Source organism: Melanerpes formicivorus, unplaced genomic scaffold (assembly GCF_026170545.1).
Source record: "Melanerpes formicivorus ecotype bairdi unplaced genomic scaffold, bMelFor1.0.p_v2 SCAF_13, whole genome shotgun sequence".
NCBI classification, from domain to species: domain Eukaryota; kingdom Metazoa; phylum Chordata; class Aves; order Piciformes; family Picidae; genus Melanerpes; species Melanerpes formicivorus.
Genome location: NW_027142365.1, coordinates 19,895,052 through 19,909,755, shown reverse-complemented (window position 1 = coordinate 19,909,755; position 14,704 = coordinate 19,895,052). Strand labels below are relative to the sequence as shown.

The window sequence follows — 14,704 nt, the reverse complement described above, 5'->3', positions numbered from 1 at the left end:
TCCTCTGGGTCTGTAGAGAGTGGCCTTTGATGGGCTGATGCCACTGTGATGGGCTTGTGAGTAGCCATGGAAGGGATTCCCCATCTGCAGTTGTCTGTCTGTGCTCCTCTGTGGATGTGCAGTGAAGCTTTTTGTGACAGCAACCAAACATCTGATCCCAGTCAGCAAAAAAGGAAGAAAGAGAAAAACATAAACACTGCAGTGAAAAAAGAGGAAGGTTCCCTGTTCTCCTCTCTCCTGCTGTCCCTGCTTGCACTCTGGGGGTTGCTTGCAGTTGGATGTTTGCCAGTAGCATTTTAGCCATAGCAGAATTCTGAACCACAGCAGAATTTGTCAGGAGCCCAGCAGTGATTCATAGAATCACAGAATGTGAGAGGTTGGAAGAGGCCTCCACAGATCATCCAGTGCAACCCCTGCCAGAGCAGCAGCACCCAGGGCAGGGCACACAGGAACACAGCCAGGTGGGGTTGGAAAGGCTCCAGAGCAGGAGACTCCACAACCTCTCTGGGCAGCCTGCTCCAGGCCTCCAGCACCCTCACAACAAAGAAGTTTCTCCTCATCTTGAGTTGGAACCTCCTGGGTTCCAGTTTGTCTCCTTTGTTCCTTATCTTTTTATTGAACACCACCCAACAGAGCTTGGGGCCCTCCACCTGACCCCCAGCCCTCAGCTATTGATAGGCATTGATCAGATCCCTCTCAGCCTTCTCCTCTCCAGACTAAACAGCCCCAGGGCTCTCAGTCTCTCTTCACAGGGGAGATGCTCAAGGCCCCTAAGCATCCTCCTGGCTCTCCCTTGGACTCTCTCCAGCAGGTCTCTGTCTCTCTGGAACTGGGGAGCCCAGCACTGGACACAGGATTGCAGCTGTGGGCTCAGCAGGGTGGAGATTCAAGTGACTTAGATTTTCCTTCCCTGTCACTGTGCTCTCCTCACCTGAGAACAAGCACAGCCAAAAGCTCAGCAGCCAAAGCAGTTGAGTGCCAAGCACAGGGCCTGCTCCCTGCCTGCCTGCTGGGCCCCAGCCCCACGCTTAGGACAGCTGAAGCTCACCTCCACTGCTGAATGCCACTCTCTCTGAAGTCCTGGAGCTCCTTCTGTCTGCTGGCTCCTTGCTTCTTGACTTTGCCAGAGCATCCTGCAGTGAATCCTGGCACAATGCCCAGTGTTATGTGAGTGACTAACAGGGCACTGTGCTGGCTGGGCAGGAGATGGCCAGGGTGAGCTTGCTGTCCCTGATGGCTACAAAGAGAATGTAGGAGAGTGCAGCAGGTTAAGAGAGAGGGGATCCTGCCCCTCTGCTCTGCTCTGCTCTGCTGAGACCTTACCTGTCATGCTGTGCCCAGCTCTGGGGTCTGCAGCACAAGGGAGGCATGGACCTGATGAAGTAGGTCCAGAGGAGGACCAAGAAGATGCTCAGAGGGCTGGAGCACCTCTGCTATGAAGACAGGCTGGAAGAATTGAGGCTGTTGAGCCTGGTGAGGAGAAGGCTCCAGGGAGACATAAGAGCAGCCTTCCAATATCTGCAGGGGACCTAGAGGAAGGCTGGGGAGGGACTGTTCAGAAGGGGCTGTGGGGATAGGAAAAGAGGCAATGGTTTGAAACTGGAGCAGGGCAGAGTTAGGTTGGACATCAGGAGGAAGTTCTGCACAGTGAGGCTGGGGAAGCACTGGAACAGGCTGCCCAGGGAGGTGGTTGTGGCTTTGTCCCTGGAGACATTCAAGATCAGCCTGGCTGTGTCCCTGGGCAGCCTGCTCTAGCACAGTCTCACAGTATAAGTTAGGTTGGAAAGGACCTTGAGCATCATCGAGTCCTACCTGTCACCACAGACCTCATGACTAGACCATGGCACCAAGTGCCACATCCAATCCCCTCTTGAACACCTCCAGGGATGGGGACTCCACCACCTCCCTGGGCAGCACATCCCAATGACGAATGACTCTCTCAGTGAAGAACTTTCTCCTCACCTTCAGCCTAAACCTCCCCTGGCACAGCTTGAGACTGTGTCCTCTTGTTCTGGTGCTGGGTGCCTGGGAGAAGAGGCCAACCCCTTCCTGGCTACAACCATCCCTCAGGGAGTTGTAGAGGGCAATGAGGTTACCCCTGAGCCTCCTCTTTTCCAGACTAAACAACCCCAGCTCCCTCAGCCTCTCCTCACAGGGCTGTGCTCAAGGCCTCTCCCCAGCCTTGTTGCCCTTCTCTGGACACCTTCAAGTCTCTCAATGTCCTTCTTAAACTGAGGAGCCCAGAACTGGACACAGGACTCAAGGTGTGGCCTAACCAGTGCTGAGCACAGGGCACAATGACCTCCCTGCTCCTGCTGGCCACACTCTTCCTGATGCAGGCCAGGATGCCCTTGGCCTTCTTGGCCACCTGGGCACACTGCTGGCTCATATTCAGGTGGCTGTCAATCAGCACCCCCAGGTCCCTCTCTGTTTGGCAGCTCTCAGCCACTCTGACCCCAGCCTGTAGCTCTGCATGGGGTTGCTGTGGCCAAAGTGCAGCCCCTGGCACTTGGACTTGTTGAATGCCATCCTGTTGGACTCTGCCCAGCTGTCCAGTCGGTCGAGGTCCCTCTGCAGAGCCCTTCAGCCCTCTAACTGACCAACATCTGCTCCTAACTTGGAGCTGGAGCTGCTGTCCCTGCTGCCTGCAGGGGCGTTGGACAAGATGACCTTTGAGGGTCCCTTCCAACCTGACACAGTCTGTAACTAATCTGCATGATGGAGACAGCCACACAGCAGACAGCAACAGCTACCCAGGGATGTGGGTTTCTTGTAGCCAGTCCTGCTCAGCACCCCTTCCAGCCCAGAGACATTGCAAGGCTGGCTGTCAGCAGGGCACTCTCTCCTCCACAGCCAGTTCAGCTTTCACCCTAAGCTTGAGGGACTGTTCTTTCCAGAAAGCTGACCCAAGATGTGCAAGCATGCACTCAGCAAGGGGAAGCCTCCCACTCAAGAGTACCCAAGGCACACTCACCAAAGTGGGGGGAGGACTCATTCAGTCCATGGAAGTATTCTTAGATGGCATCCCACTCTGAGGAGAGAGGATCATAGAATCAGTAAGGTTGGAAAAGACCTCAGAGACCATCAAGTCCAAGCTGTCACCCAACACCTCCTGACAACTAAACCCCCAGGTCCCTTTCTGCCTGGCTGCTCTTAGCCACTCTGACCCCAGCCTGTAGCACTGCCTGGGGTTGCTGTGGCCAATGTGCAGCACCTGGCACTTGGATGTGTTCAATCTCCTGCCCTTGGACTCTGCCCATCTGCCCAGCCTGGCAAGGTCCCTCTCCTTCCCTCTAACAGATACATCAGCCACAGTGCTGGAGTGCTTCACAAGGTAATATCCACAGCTAGCTTCTGTCTGCAATCTCAAACTCTGTTTAGAGCTGGGCACAGGGACAAAGCCAGGGCTCACATCTGTCAGGAACATGAGGGTGTTCTCCACTGTCAACCTTATGTCTCTAAGAGATTTTTTTTCCTCTCTTTATCTTCCAGGTGCCTCCTTGGTATCAGTTGAAGACTCAGCTGAAGCTAACTTCCTGGCACATGCTGTGGAGCCACTGGAAGGGAAAGTGCCAGCTTTTTGGACAGGAATGTACAGAAATGTGGATGGTAATTGCTTTGCACTTAACATCTTCTTGTTCAGTGAATTACTGTCACCAGCTGCTTGAGATGGGTGTTGAAAATGGCACATGAATAGATAAGCAGTGACATGAGAAAAGGTTGTCTGCTGTCATCATGGGGAAGCTGGGCAGCTCTCATCAAGTAGTAACCATTCTTAGGTAACAAAGATCAGACACAGAAGGTTCATAGCATCACAGACTGGGCTGGGCTGCAAGGGAGCTCCAGAGCTCACCCAGTCCAACCCCTCTGCACTCAGCAGGGACATCCCCAGCTAGATCAGGTTGCCAGAGCCCTGTCCAGCCTCACCTTGAATATCTCCAACCAAGGAGCCTCAACCACCTCCCTGGGCAACCTGTGCCAGTGTTCCACCACCCTCCTGGTGCAGAACTTGTTCCTCACATCCAATCTCAATCTGCTCTGTTCTGGTTTGAAGCCATTGCCCCTGGTCCTGTCCCTGCAGGCCTTTGCAAGCAGTCTCTCTGCAGCCTTCCTGTAGCCCCCTTCAGGTACTATTAGGTCTCCCTGGAACGTTTTCTTCTTCAGGCTAAACACCCCCAGCTCCTTCAGCCTGTCCTTGTTGCAGAGGTACTCAGGGCCCTCTGATCATCTTCATGGCTGTCCTCTGGACCTGCTCCATCAGGTCCAGGTCCTTCCTGTGTTGAGTGCTCCAGAGCTGGCCCCAGCCCTGCAGGTGAGGTTTCCCCAGAGCAGAGGGGCAGGGTCCCCTCTCTCTATCTCTGGCCACACTGCTTTGGATGCAGCCCAGGCTGCCCTTGGCCTTCTGTGCTTCATGCTCCATAGCCTGCTCCTGTCCAGCTTCTCCCCCACCAGCATCCTCAAGTCCTTTCCCACAGGGCTGCTCTCTACCACCTCATGCCTCAGGCTGTACTGAGAGTGAAGATTGCTGTAGCATGAGAGTTGCTTAGAAAAACCCAGCAGCCAACCACCAGACTGAAACCCCCCCCCCACCAAACAACAAATCAAACAGAGCCCACCAAGAACAGCAGCAGCAACCTAAACCCTACCAAAAACCAGCCCAAAAGTAAACTGTGCCAAGCTCGAGCAAAGCAGGCGGCCACCGTGAGCGAGGTGGAGTGGAGAGGAAGGACTGTGCCAGTGAAGATAGACAAAGTGAGGATCTTCTTGCTGGGGCTGGCTGACAATGAAGCAGCAATTGCTCAGGTAACTCAGAAGCCATCTCCTAGTGCTGATGTTCTAACTGTCCTCTTTTCTTCAATGTGCAAGGTAATACATGGTACCTGGGCTAACAGTGAATAAGCTTTACTCAACCTTGGGGTCAGGAGACCCCAAAAGTGGGAATGTTGACTGCTGTGTGATGTTGATCCAAGGGCTGGAACATCTCTGTTATGAGGATAGGCTGAGGGAGCTGGGGTTGTTCAGCTTAGAGAAGAGAAGACTCCAGAGGGACCTTATAGCTGCCTTTCAATACCTGAAGGGATCCCATAGGACGGATGCAGAGGGACTTTTCATAAGGGTGTCTAGTGACAGGACAAGGGGAAATGGTTTGAAGCTGAGAGAGAATAGGTTTAGACTGGATCTTAGGAAGAAATTCTTCAGTATCAGGGTGGTTTGACTCTGGAATAGGCTGCCCAGGGAGATTGGACTTGGCACTTGGTGCCATGGTCTAGTCATGAGGTTTGTGGTGACAGGTTGGACTCGATGATCCTCAAGGTCTCTTCCAACCTTAGTTATACTGTGAGACTGTGATACCGTTAAATCTTCCAGGGAAGCAAAGCAGGGCTGTGATGCTGAGCCTAAGAACGTGCTCATGTGCTTGCTTGAGTACAACCAAGGAGTCACAAGGGGCACAATCACTCTAAATAAACAGCACTATTAAAAGAAAGAAAGGGAAAAAGGGAACAGGAAGGAAGAGGCAGAAAGTCCCCAGCAGAGCTGAGCCACAGTGGTCACAAGGGGGATGAGGCAGAGCTTTAGCAGGAAAATCATGAGTGGAAAGGCAGTGGAAAGGAGGAGAAAAGGGGGTGGGGGGGGTGAGGGGGGAAGGGTAAAGCTGGGGTTTGAAAGACTTTGAGGCAGGAAGGGGGGAGGGGGGCTTTGAAATGAGCACTGCAAACCCTCCCTGCCAATTCCTGAGAAAAGGGTGGGGTGAGGCTCAGTCCTCGCCTGACGGCAGGCAGGCTGCACTGCAGAGCGCAGCGCTGCCCGCCTGGGCCGGCTGGGGCTGGGAACCTCCTGCCCTTTTGTGGCATCACAAGCCAGAGCAGCTTCCCAAAAAGTGATGTTGGCAGGATGGTGCTCAAGGCTGGCACAGAGTCATGGAACCATAGAATCAATAAGGTTGGAAAAGACCTCAGAGATCATCAAGTCCAACCTGTCACCCAACACCTCCTGACAACTAAACCATGGCTCCAAGTGCCACATCCAATCCCCTCTTGAACACCTCCAGGGGCAGTGACTCCACCACCTCCCTGGGCAGCACATCCCAATAGCTAACAACTCTCTCAGTGAAGAACTTTCTCCTCACCTCCAGCCTAAACCTCCCCTGGCACAGCTTGAGACTGTGTCCTCTTGTTCTGGTGCTGGGTGCTAAAGAAAAGAGACCAATAACCCCTTCCCCTTCCTGGCTACAACCTCCCTTCAGGGAGTTGTAGAGGGCAATGAGGTCTCCCCTGAGCCTCCTCTTCTCCAGGCTAAGCAACCCCAGCTCCCTCAGCCTCTCCTCACAGGGCTGTGCTCAAGGCCTCTCCCAGCCTCGTTGCTCTTCTCTGGACTATGCTGTAGCAGTGGCCCTGCTGGATTTAGATAATGCTTGGGCTTGGAAGCAGCCCCAAAGAGAAAGCCCTTGGAGTCCTGGTGGACAGTAAATTCTGCATGGGACAGCAATGTGCCTTTGAGGGGCCAATGGCATCCTGGGGTGCAGCAAGAAAAGTGCACCCAGCAGGGCTGGGGAGGTTCTCCTCTATCTCTGACCTGCTGAGACCACTCCTGGAGTGTTGTGTCCAGTCTAACAGAGAGCTATAAGGATGATGAAGGGGCTGGGACAGCTCTGCTGTGAAGAAAGGCTGAGATCCCTGGGGCTGTTTAGCCTGGAGAGAATAAGGCTGAGAGGGACCTGATCAATGTCTATCAATAGCTGAGGGCTGGGGGTCAGGGTGAAGGGGCCAGGCTCTGTTTGGTGGTGCCCAGGGATAGGACAAGGACCAACAGGCACAGGCTGGAACCCAGGAGGTTCCACCTCAGCATAAGGAGAAACTTCTTTGGTGTGAGGGTGCTGGAGGCCTGGAGCAGGCTGCCCAGAGAGGTTGTGGAGTCTCCTTCTCTGCAGACTTCCCAACCCCACCTGGATGTGTTCTGTGTGCCCTGCCCTGGGTGCTGCTGCTCTGGCAGGGGGCTTGGGCTGGATGATCTCTGGAGGTCCCTTCTAACCCTTAACATTCTGTGACTCTCTGGTTCTATGATCTTGAAGGTCCTTTCCAGCCATGGTGATTCTGTCACTGTATCATTCACACAACATCTGCAGGGCAGCAGGATGTATCAGGCTCTCTGAACAGCCTGGGGGCCTGCATCCAACACTGGCTCAACGTAGATTTCTCAGGCAGCCAATAAATTTGGAGCAGGGACCAATAAGGAAATCACAGCATCACAGACTGGGCTGGCTTGGAAGGGAGCTCCAAAGCTCATCCAGTCCAACCCCTCTGCACTCAGCAGGGACATCCTCCACTAGATCAGGTTGCCCAGAGCCCTGTCCAGCCTCACCTGGAATATCTCCAGGGATGGAGCCTCAACCACCTCCCTGGGCAACCTGTGCCAGTGTTCCACCACCCTCCTGGTGCAGAACTTGTTCCTCACATCCAATCTCAATCTGCTCTGCTCTAGTCTGAAGCCATTGCCCCTGCTCCTGTCCCTGCAGGCCTTTGCAAGCAGTCTCTCTGTAGCCCCCTTCAGGTCCTGGCAGGTTGCTCTTAGGTCTCCCTGGATCCTTCTCTTCTCCAGGCTGCACACCCCCAGCTCCCTCAGCCTGTCCCCATAGCAGAGCTGCTCCAACCCCCTGAGCATTTTCCTGGCATTGTTTTTCTCACAGCCAATGTTTTTTTCCATTGTAGGAGAATGGCTGTGGCTGGACAACACCGTGGTGGATTTTGTCAACTGGGATGTGGGAGAACCTTCCCCCCAGGAGAGTGAGCACTGTGTTGAGATGTATGCAGACTCTGGCTACTGGAATAACAAATACTGCTCTTCATACAGAGGCTATATCTGTAAAATGCCCAAAAGTAAGTGCTGTGCTGAGCAGCTGGCTTGGTGTGTGGAGCTCTTTGGGGCTGCTGTTGGTAGCTGTGTAACTGTGAGAAGCTCAATCTTTGAAGGCTTTAGGAGGGGTTGAGGCTGGGTGCTGTAAATGCTGAGGGTTTCACATCTGGATGCCAACAGAAGGAATCACAGAACTGTCAGGGCTGGAAGAGAACTCAAGGCTCAGCCAGATCCAATCCCCCTGCCATGGGCAGGGACACCTCACACTGCAGCAGGTTGCTCACAGCCACATCCAGCCTGGCTGCAAACACCTCCAGGCAGGAGGCTTCCACCACCTCCCTGGGCAACCTGTGCCAGGCTCTCACCACCCTCATGGGCAACAACTTCTTCCTCACAGCCAATCTCAATCTCCCCACTTCTAGTTTTGCTCCATTCCCCCCAGTCCTATCACTCCCTGACACCCTCAGAAGTCCCTTCCCAGCTTTCCTGTAGCCCCCTGCAGGTACTGGAAGGCCACAATTAGGTCTCCTGGGAGCCTTCTCCTCTCCAGCCTGCACAACCCCAACTCTCTCAGGCTGTCTCCAGAGCAGAGCAGCTCCAGCCCTCTGCTCCTCCTCATGGCCCTTCTCTGGACACCTTCCAGCACCTCCAGATCCTTCCTGGCACAGAGGCTCCAGAACTGGCCCCAGAGCTCCAGCTGTGGTCTCAGCAGAGTGGAGCAGAGGGGCAGAATCCCCTCCCTGGCCCTGCTGGCCACACTTCTCTTGCTGCAGCCCAGGCTCTCTCTTGTCAGGAGGTACAAGATCTGGCTTGTGCTCAAGTCCCTTCAGGATGGCTTTAAACAACACCTGTGCTCCTCTCCTAACTGCCTGATGTCACTCTGGAGTTGGTGCATGCTGTACCTCTGGTGGTTGAGTGACCAGTGTGTCAGTGCTGTGCCTTGCACACACAGATTGCTCTCAGCTATGCCCCAGGGTCTTCCCTCTGCTCTGCCCTTTGCTCATTTCCCCCTGGCAGTCCCAGGTGCTGGCATCTCCTGAGTGTGAAGCAGCAGGGCTGGAGCTGCGAATTCCTGATCAGTTGTGGCCCTTTCCCCTCTGCTCTCTCTGTCTGGAGGGGGCAGATGAATGAGGAGCAAAGCAAAGAACATGATCTGAACGTGCTAAACCTTCCTGAAGGAACTGAGTGTGCAGATTTGGCAGTGAGGACACCCAGTGCTCCTCTGTTCCTGTTTCCTGCAGCAGCTGTTGCAAAATCCAAACCCTTACTAATGTTTACTCGGAAGAGTGAAACACATCCAGTAGCTGACCCCTGCCCACTTCCCCTGCCAGGCTGGGCAGCAGGGCAGTTCTGCTCCCTCTTCTAGAAATCTGCTGGCCTGCAGAATTATTCTTCCTTACTCAGATGCCTGCCCTGATCCTTGCACCTCCCCCAGGACACGCTGCAGCAACCCGCTCGCAGTGCCCTTACCTGTCCTGTCACACTGTGCCTGCCAAGCAAGGAGGCATTTTCTTCTCATTCTCCATCCAGAACTGTCCCAGGTGAAGGTCACAAGTGTTGGGATCAAAGGCCACCCTTCCCTCTTGCCTAACAGCTGTGGCACTGCTCAGTTGCCTGCACAACACCCAAGTGTTTCCTGACGTTCAGAGGGAGCCTCCTGTGCTTCAGCTTGTGCCCACTGCCTCTGGTCCTGTCACTGGGCACCACTGAGAAGAGCTCTGTCACTTCACACTCCCATGTCAGATACTCTTACACATTGAGAAGGTCTCCTGTGAACCTTTTATTCAGCTCTAAACAGTGCCAGGGGTCTCAGCCTTTCCTCATGCAAAAGGTGCTCCAGAATGAACCATGAGGCATTGAGTCAAGATTTCACTACAGACAGACCTTGTGTCCTGGTAGCAGAAGAGAATAGGATAGAATGGAATAGAGTGGAATAGAATAGAGTGGAATAGAGTAGAATAGAGTAGAGTAGAGTAGAGTAGAGTAGAATAGAATAGAATAGCATAGCATAGCATAGAATAGAATAGAGTAGAATAGAATAGAATAGAATAGAATAGAATAGAATAGAATAGAATAGAATAGAATAGAATAGAATAGAATAGAATAGAATAGAATAGGTTTGGATTGGTTTGTATTGCATTGAATAGAATAGAATTAACCAGGTTAGGAAAGACCTTTGAGATCATCAAGTCCAGCCTATCACCCAACACCACCTAAACAACTAAACCATGGCACCAAGTGCCTCATCCAGGCTTTTCCTAAACACCTCCAGGGATGGGGACTCCACCACCTCCCTGGGCAGCACATCCCAATGGCCAATCTCTCTTGCTGGGAAGAACTTTCTTCCTCACCTCCAGCCTAAACCTCCCCTGGCACAGCTTGAGACTGTGTCCTCTTGTTCTGGTGCTGGTTGCCTGGCAGAAGAGACCAACCCCCACCTGGCTACAACCTCCCTTCAGGCAGTTGCAGAGAGCAAGAAGGTCTCCCCTGAGCCTCCTCTTCCCCAGGCTAAGCAACCCCAGCTCCCTCAGCCTCTCCTCACAGGGCTGTGCTCCAGACCCCTCCCCAGCTTTGTTGCCCTTCTCTGGACACCTTCCAGCAGCTCAACATCTTTCCTAAACTGAGGGGCCCAGAACTGGACACAGGACTCAAGGTGTGGCCTGAGCAGTGCTGAGCACAGGGCACAATGACTTCCCTGCTCCTGCTGGCCACACTGCTCCTGATGCAGGCCAGGATGCCCTTGGCCTTCTTGGCCACCTGGGCACACTGCTGGCTCATGTTCAGCTGCTGTTAACCAGCACCCCCAGGTCCCTCTCTGCCTGGCTGCTCTCAACCACTCTGACCCCAGCCTGTAGCACTGCCTGGGGTTGTTGTGGCCAATGTGCAGCCCCTGGCACTTGGATGTGTTCAATCTCCTGCCCTTGGCCTCTGCCCATCTGTCCAGCCTGGCAAGGTCAGTATCAGTATCAGTATCACAATATCAGTCAGGGTTGGAAGGGGCCACAAGGATCATCTAGTTCCAACACCCCTGCCATGGGCAGGGACACCCCACACTAGATCAGCCTGGCCACAGCCTCATCCAGCCTGGCCTTAAACACCTCCAGGGACAGGGCCCCAACCACCTCCCTGGACAACCCATTCCAGGGCTTCACCACTCTCATGGGGAAGAACTTCCTCCTCCCCTCCAGCCTGAATCTCCCCACCTCCAGCTTCATTCCATTCCCCCTAGTCCTATCACTGCCTGAGATCCTGAGCAGTCCCTCCCCAGCCTTCCTGTAGCCCCCTTCAGACCCTGGAAGGCCACAATGAGGTCACCTGGGAGCCTTCTCTTCAGCAGACTGAACAGCCCCAACTCCTTCAGTCTGTCCTTATAGGAGAGGTGCTCCAGCAGGTCCCTGTGCAGAGCTCTCCTACACTCTAACAGATCAACTCCTACCCCCAGCTTGGTGTTATCTGCCAACTTACTGCTGATGGGCTCCATCCCCTCATCCAGATGATCAATAAAGATATTGATCAGGATGGGGACCTTGGTCTTCAGAGTCAGATTTCATGGTCCAGATATTAGAATCTAAATGATGAACAAACAGTTTGGTTTTGATACATGCTCAGATATCCTGGAGTTCATGAGTGACTTCATTGCCTGCGTAGGTGCCCCATGACCTTTGTCCCACTTGCAATCAATCTGTAGAACAACTGCTGCAAGAGGTTCTGATTGCATTGAGAGTTCCTCTTGATCATCTCTGTCCTGAAGATGCTGAGTGCATTTCCTTGTGCTTTCATACTGATGCCAGGCTCTGTCTCCATGGAGCATTTTGAAGTTCCTTCTCTTCTGCTACTTTATGTAGATAAAAACACAAGAGAGACATGGACCTGCCCCAGCAGGTCCAGAGTATGTCATGAAGATGATCAGAGGGATTGAATACCTCTGCTACAAGGAAAGGCTGAGGGAGCTGGGGGTGTTCAGCCTGGAGAAGAAAAGTCTCCAGGGAGACCTAAGAGCAGCCTGCCAGTACCTGAAGGGGGCTACCAGAAGGCTGCAGAGAAACTGTTTGCAAAGGCCTGCAGGGACAGGAGCAGGGGCAATGGCTTCAAAGTAGAGCAGAGCAGATTGAGATTGGATGTGAGGAACAAGTTCTGCACCAGGAGGGTGGTGGAACACTGGCACAGGTTGCCCAGGGAGGTGGTTGAGGCTCCATCCCTGGAGATATTCAATGGCATCCTGGCCTGCATCAGGAAGAGTGTGGCCAGCAGGAGCAGGGAGGTCATTCTGCCCCTGTACACTGCACTGCTTAGGCCACACCTCGAGTCCTGTGTCCAGTTCTGGGCTTCTCAGTTTAGGAAGGAGGCTGAGCTGCTGGAAGGTGTCCAGAGAAGGGCAAAAACAGCTGGAAAGAGGCTTGGAGCACAGCCCTGTGAGGAGAGGCTGAGGGAGCTGGGGTCTTCTCCCAGGCAGCCAGCACCAGAACAAGAGGACACAGTCTCAGGCTGCACCAGGGGAGGTTTAGGTTGGATGTTAGGAAGAAATTCTACACAGAGAGAGTGATTGGCCACTGGGATGTGCTGCCCAGGGAGGTGGTGGAGTCACCATCATTGGAGGTGTTCAGGAGAAGACTTGATGGGGTGCTTGGTGCCATGGGTTAGTTGTTTAGGTGGTGTTGGATTGGTTGATGGGTTGGAGTCGATGGTCTTGAAGGCCTCTTCCAACCTGGTTAATTCTAAATGTATTCTAAATGAAGATCAGACTTGCTGTGGCCCTGAGCATCCTGCTGTAGCTGGAGGTATCCCTGCTGACTGCAGTGGGGTTTGGGCAAGATGACCTTTGAGGATCCCTTCCAACCTGATACTACAAATGAGGCCAGAACAGCACAGAGTGTGCTGTGCCCTTTGGCAGGTGCCGGTACCTCTGTGTGGATGAAGCCCACAGGCTGTCACTAGTTTCTGGTGTGTTGTCTCAGCATGGACTTCTCTGTGTATGGTTTTCAGTCTGCTGCTCCAAAGGTAGAAATAAACCCTGCAGCCTTAAATAGCAGAACAAGGCAGTAACAGAATTCTTTCTCCATGTTTGCAACGGCAGCAGTGGAGACGTCGCCGGCAGCCGGGGTGCCACCGACTGAAATGCCTCCCAAGGGTAAGGATGATGTCCTTCCAGCAGGGAAACCCCAGCCCCATGAGAGATGATAGAGAGAAGGAACCATGACCTGGTCAATGGCTCTGCCATCTTCTGCTCTGCCCAAGCTCCAGGCCTGTTTCCTAGGAGCTTATTGTTCCGTGGTGGAATTAGTGGTGGAGCACCATTCCCTGTCCAGGTGTAAGGCAATCCTAAGTCCCTTAGCATATTCAAATCAGTGAATGTTCTGTTGCTACTTTTGCCTCTCACCATGTTGACAAAACCAGGACATGGTTTCTGAAGAACTTGTGTGATCAAGCTCCCCTGGTGCCCTCCTGATGGCTTTGTCTTTGCTTCCAGCCAGGACAGAGGACGAGCGGTCCCGTGCTCTGGAGCACGGTAAAACAGGAGTCGCGGTCATTGTGGTCGTCTTCCTCCTGGCCGGCAGCAGCCTGGCAGCCTACCTCTTCTACAGGAGGAGGAAGGCTCACCTGCCCTCCAGTGACAGCTTTGAGAACAATCTCTACTTCAACGGGGAGCCAGCTCCTGGCACCAGCGACACCAAGGACCTCGTGTCCAACATCGAGCGCAACGAGCACGCCACCCTCTAACCGCAGAGATGGAGGGGGGATGTGAGCTGGGATGTGAGCTGGGATGTGAGCTGGAATGTCCACTGGGATATGAATTGGGATGTGAGCTGGGATGTGAATTGGGATGCAAACTGAGATGTAAACTGGGATGCAAACTGGAATGTCCACTGGGATATGAACTGGGATGTGAGCTGGGATGTGAACTGAACTGGGATGTGAATTGGGATGTGAACTGGGATGCAAACTGAGATGTAAATTGGGATGCACACTGGGATATCCACTGGGATATGAACTGGGATGCACACTGGGATGCAAACTGGGATGTGAGCTGGGATGTGAATTGGGATACAGACTGGGATGTCAACTGGGATGCACACTGGGATGTGAACTAACTGGGATGTGAACTGGGATATAAACTAGGATGTGAACTGGGATGCAAACTAGGATGCAAACTGGGATGTGAACTTGGATGTAAACTAGGATGCAAACTGGGATGTGAACTGGGATGTAAACTAGGATGTGAGCTGGGATGCAAACTAGGATGCAAACTGGGATGTAAACTGGGATGTAAACTAGGATGCAAACTGGGATGTAAACTGGAATGCCAGAAAGGAACTGTGCCTTGTTTTAATAAAGTTATGCAACTAGAGTGAGGCCAAAGCTGTTTTGCTGCTGTGCACACGCTGCAGCAGGCAGGCTCAGGGTGTGTTGCATGTGTGAGCTTGTCTGCAGCAGATATTTGGGTTTGGAACAAGTTTCTGACATGGAGGATTTCAGATCTCACCAGTTGATGGCCCAGCATGGACCATCAGAGACCACCACAGAATCATGGAATGCTGGAGGCTGGGAGGGACCTCCAGAGGTCATCCAGTCCAACCCCCTGCCAGAGCAGGAGCACCCAGGGCAGGGCACACAGGAACACATCCAGGCAGGTTTTGAGTATCTCCAGAGAGGGAGACTCCACAACCCCCCTGGGCAGCCTGCTCCAGTGTTGCATCACCACCATATTGAGTGGAGCAGTAGAAATTGATGCAATAAAGCAGTAAAATATAGATAGAGCCACTTGAAGGGGCTCCCAAGCTTTGAAGCTGCTGCACCAGATTCTCCCAAGTTATTCAGCAATCACCTCTTGAATTCCACCACCCTCAGGTAGCTG

At 53.3% G+C, this 14,704-nt stretch overlaps 1 protein-coding gene across 2 annotated transcripts in view; it reads left to right on the top strand.

Moving 5' to 3' along the window:
* The window catches only part of MRC1 (mannose receptor C-type 1), an 88,750-nt gene extending 74,553 nt beyond the window's left edge, over nucleotides 1–14,197 (top strand). For both annotated transcript variants that reach the window (XM_068146365.1, XM_068146364.1), the window contains 4 exons: nucleotides 3,493–3,609; nucleotides 7,707–7,874; nucleotides 12,926–12,979; nucleotides 13,319–14,197. In XM_068146365.1, the coding sequence (XP_068002466.1) occupies nucleotides 3,493–3,609; nucleotides 7,707–7,874; nucleotides 12,926–12,979; nucleotides 13,319–13,569 (590 nt within the window). In that variant the 3' untranslated portion in view covers nucleotides 13,570–14,197. The remainder of the gene's footprint in view (nucleotides 1–3,492; nucleotides 3,610–7,706; nucleotides 7,875–12,925; nucleotides 12,980–13,318) is intronic.
* The last annotated feature ends 507 nt before the right edge of the window (nucleotides 14,198–14,704 follow it).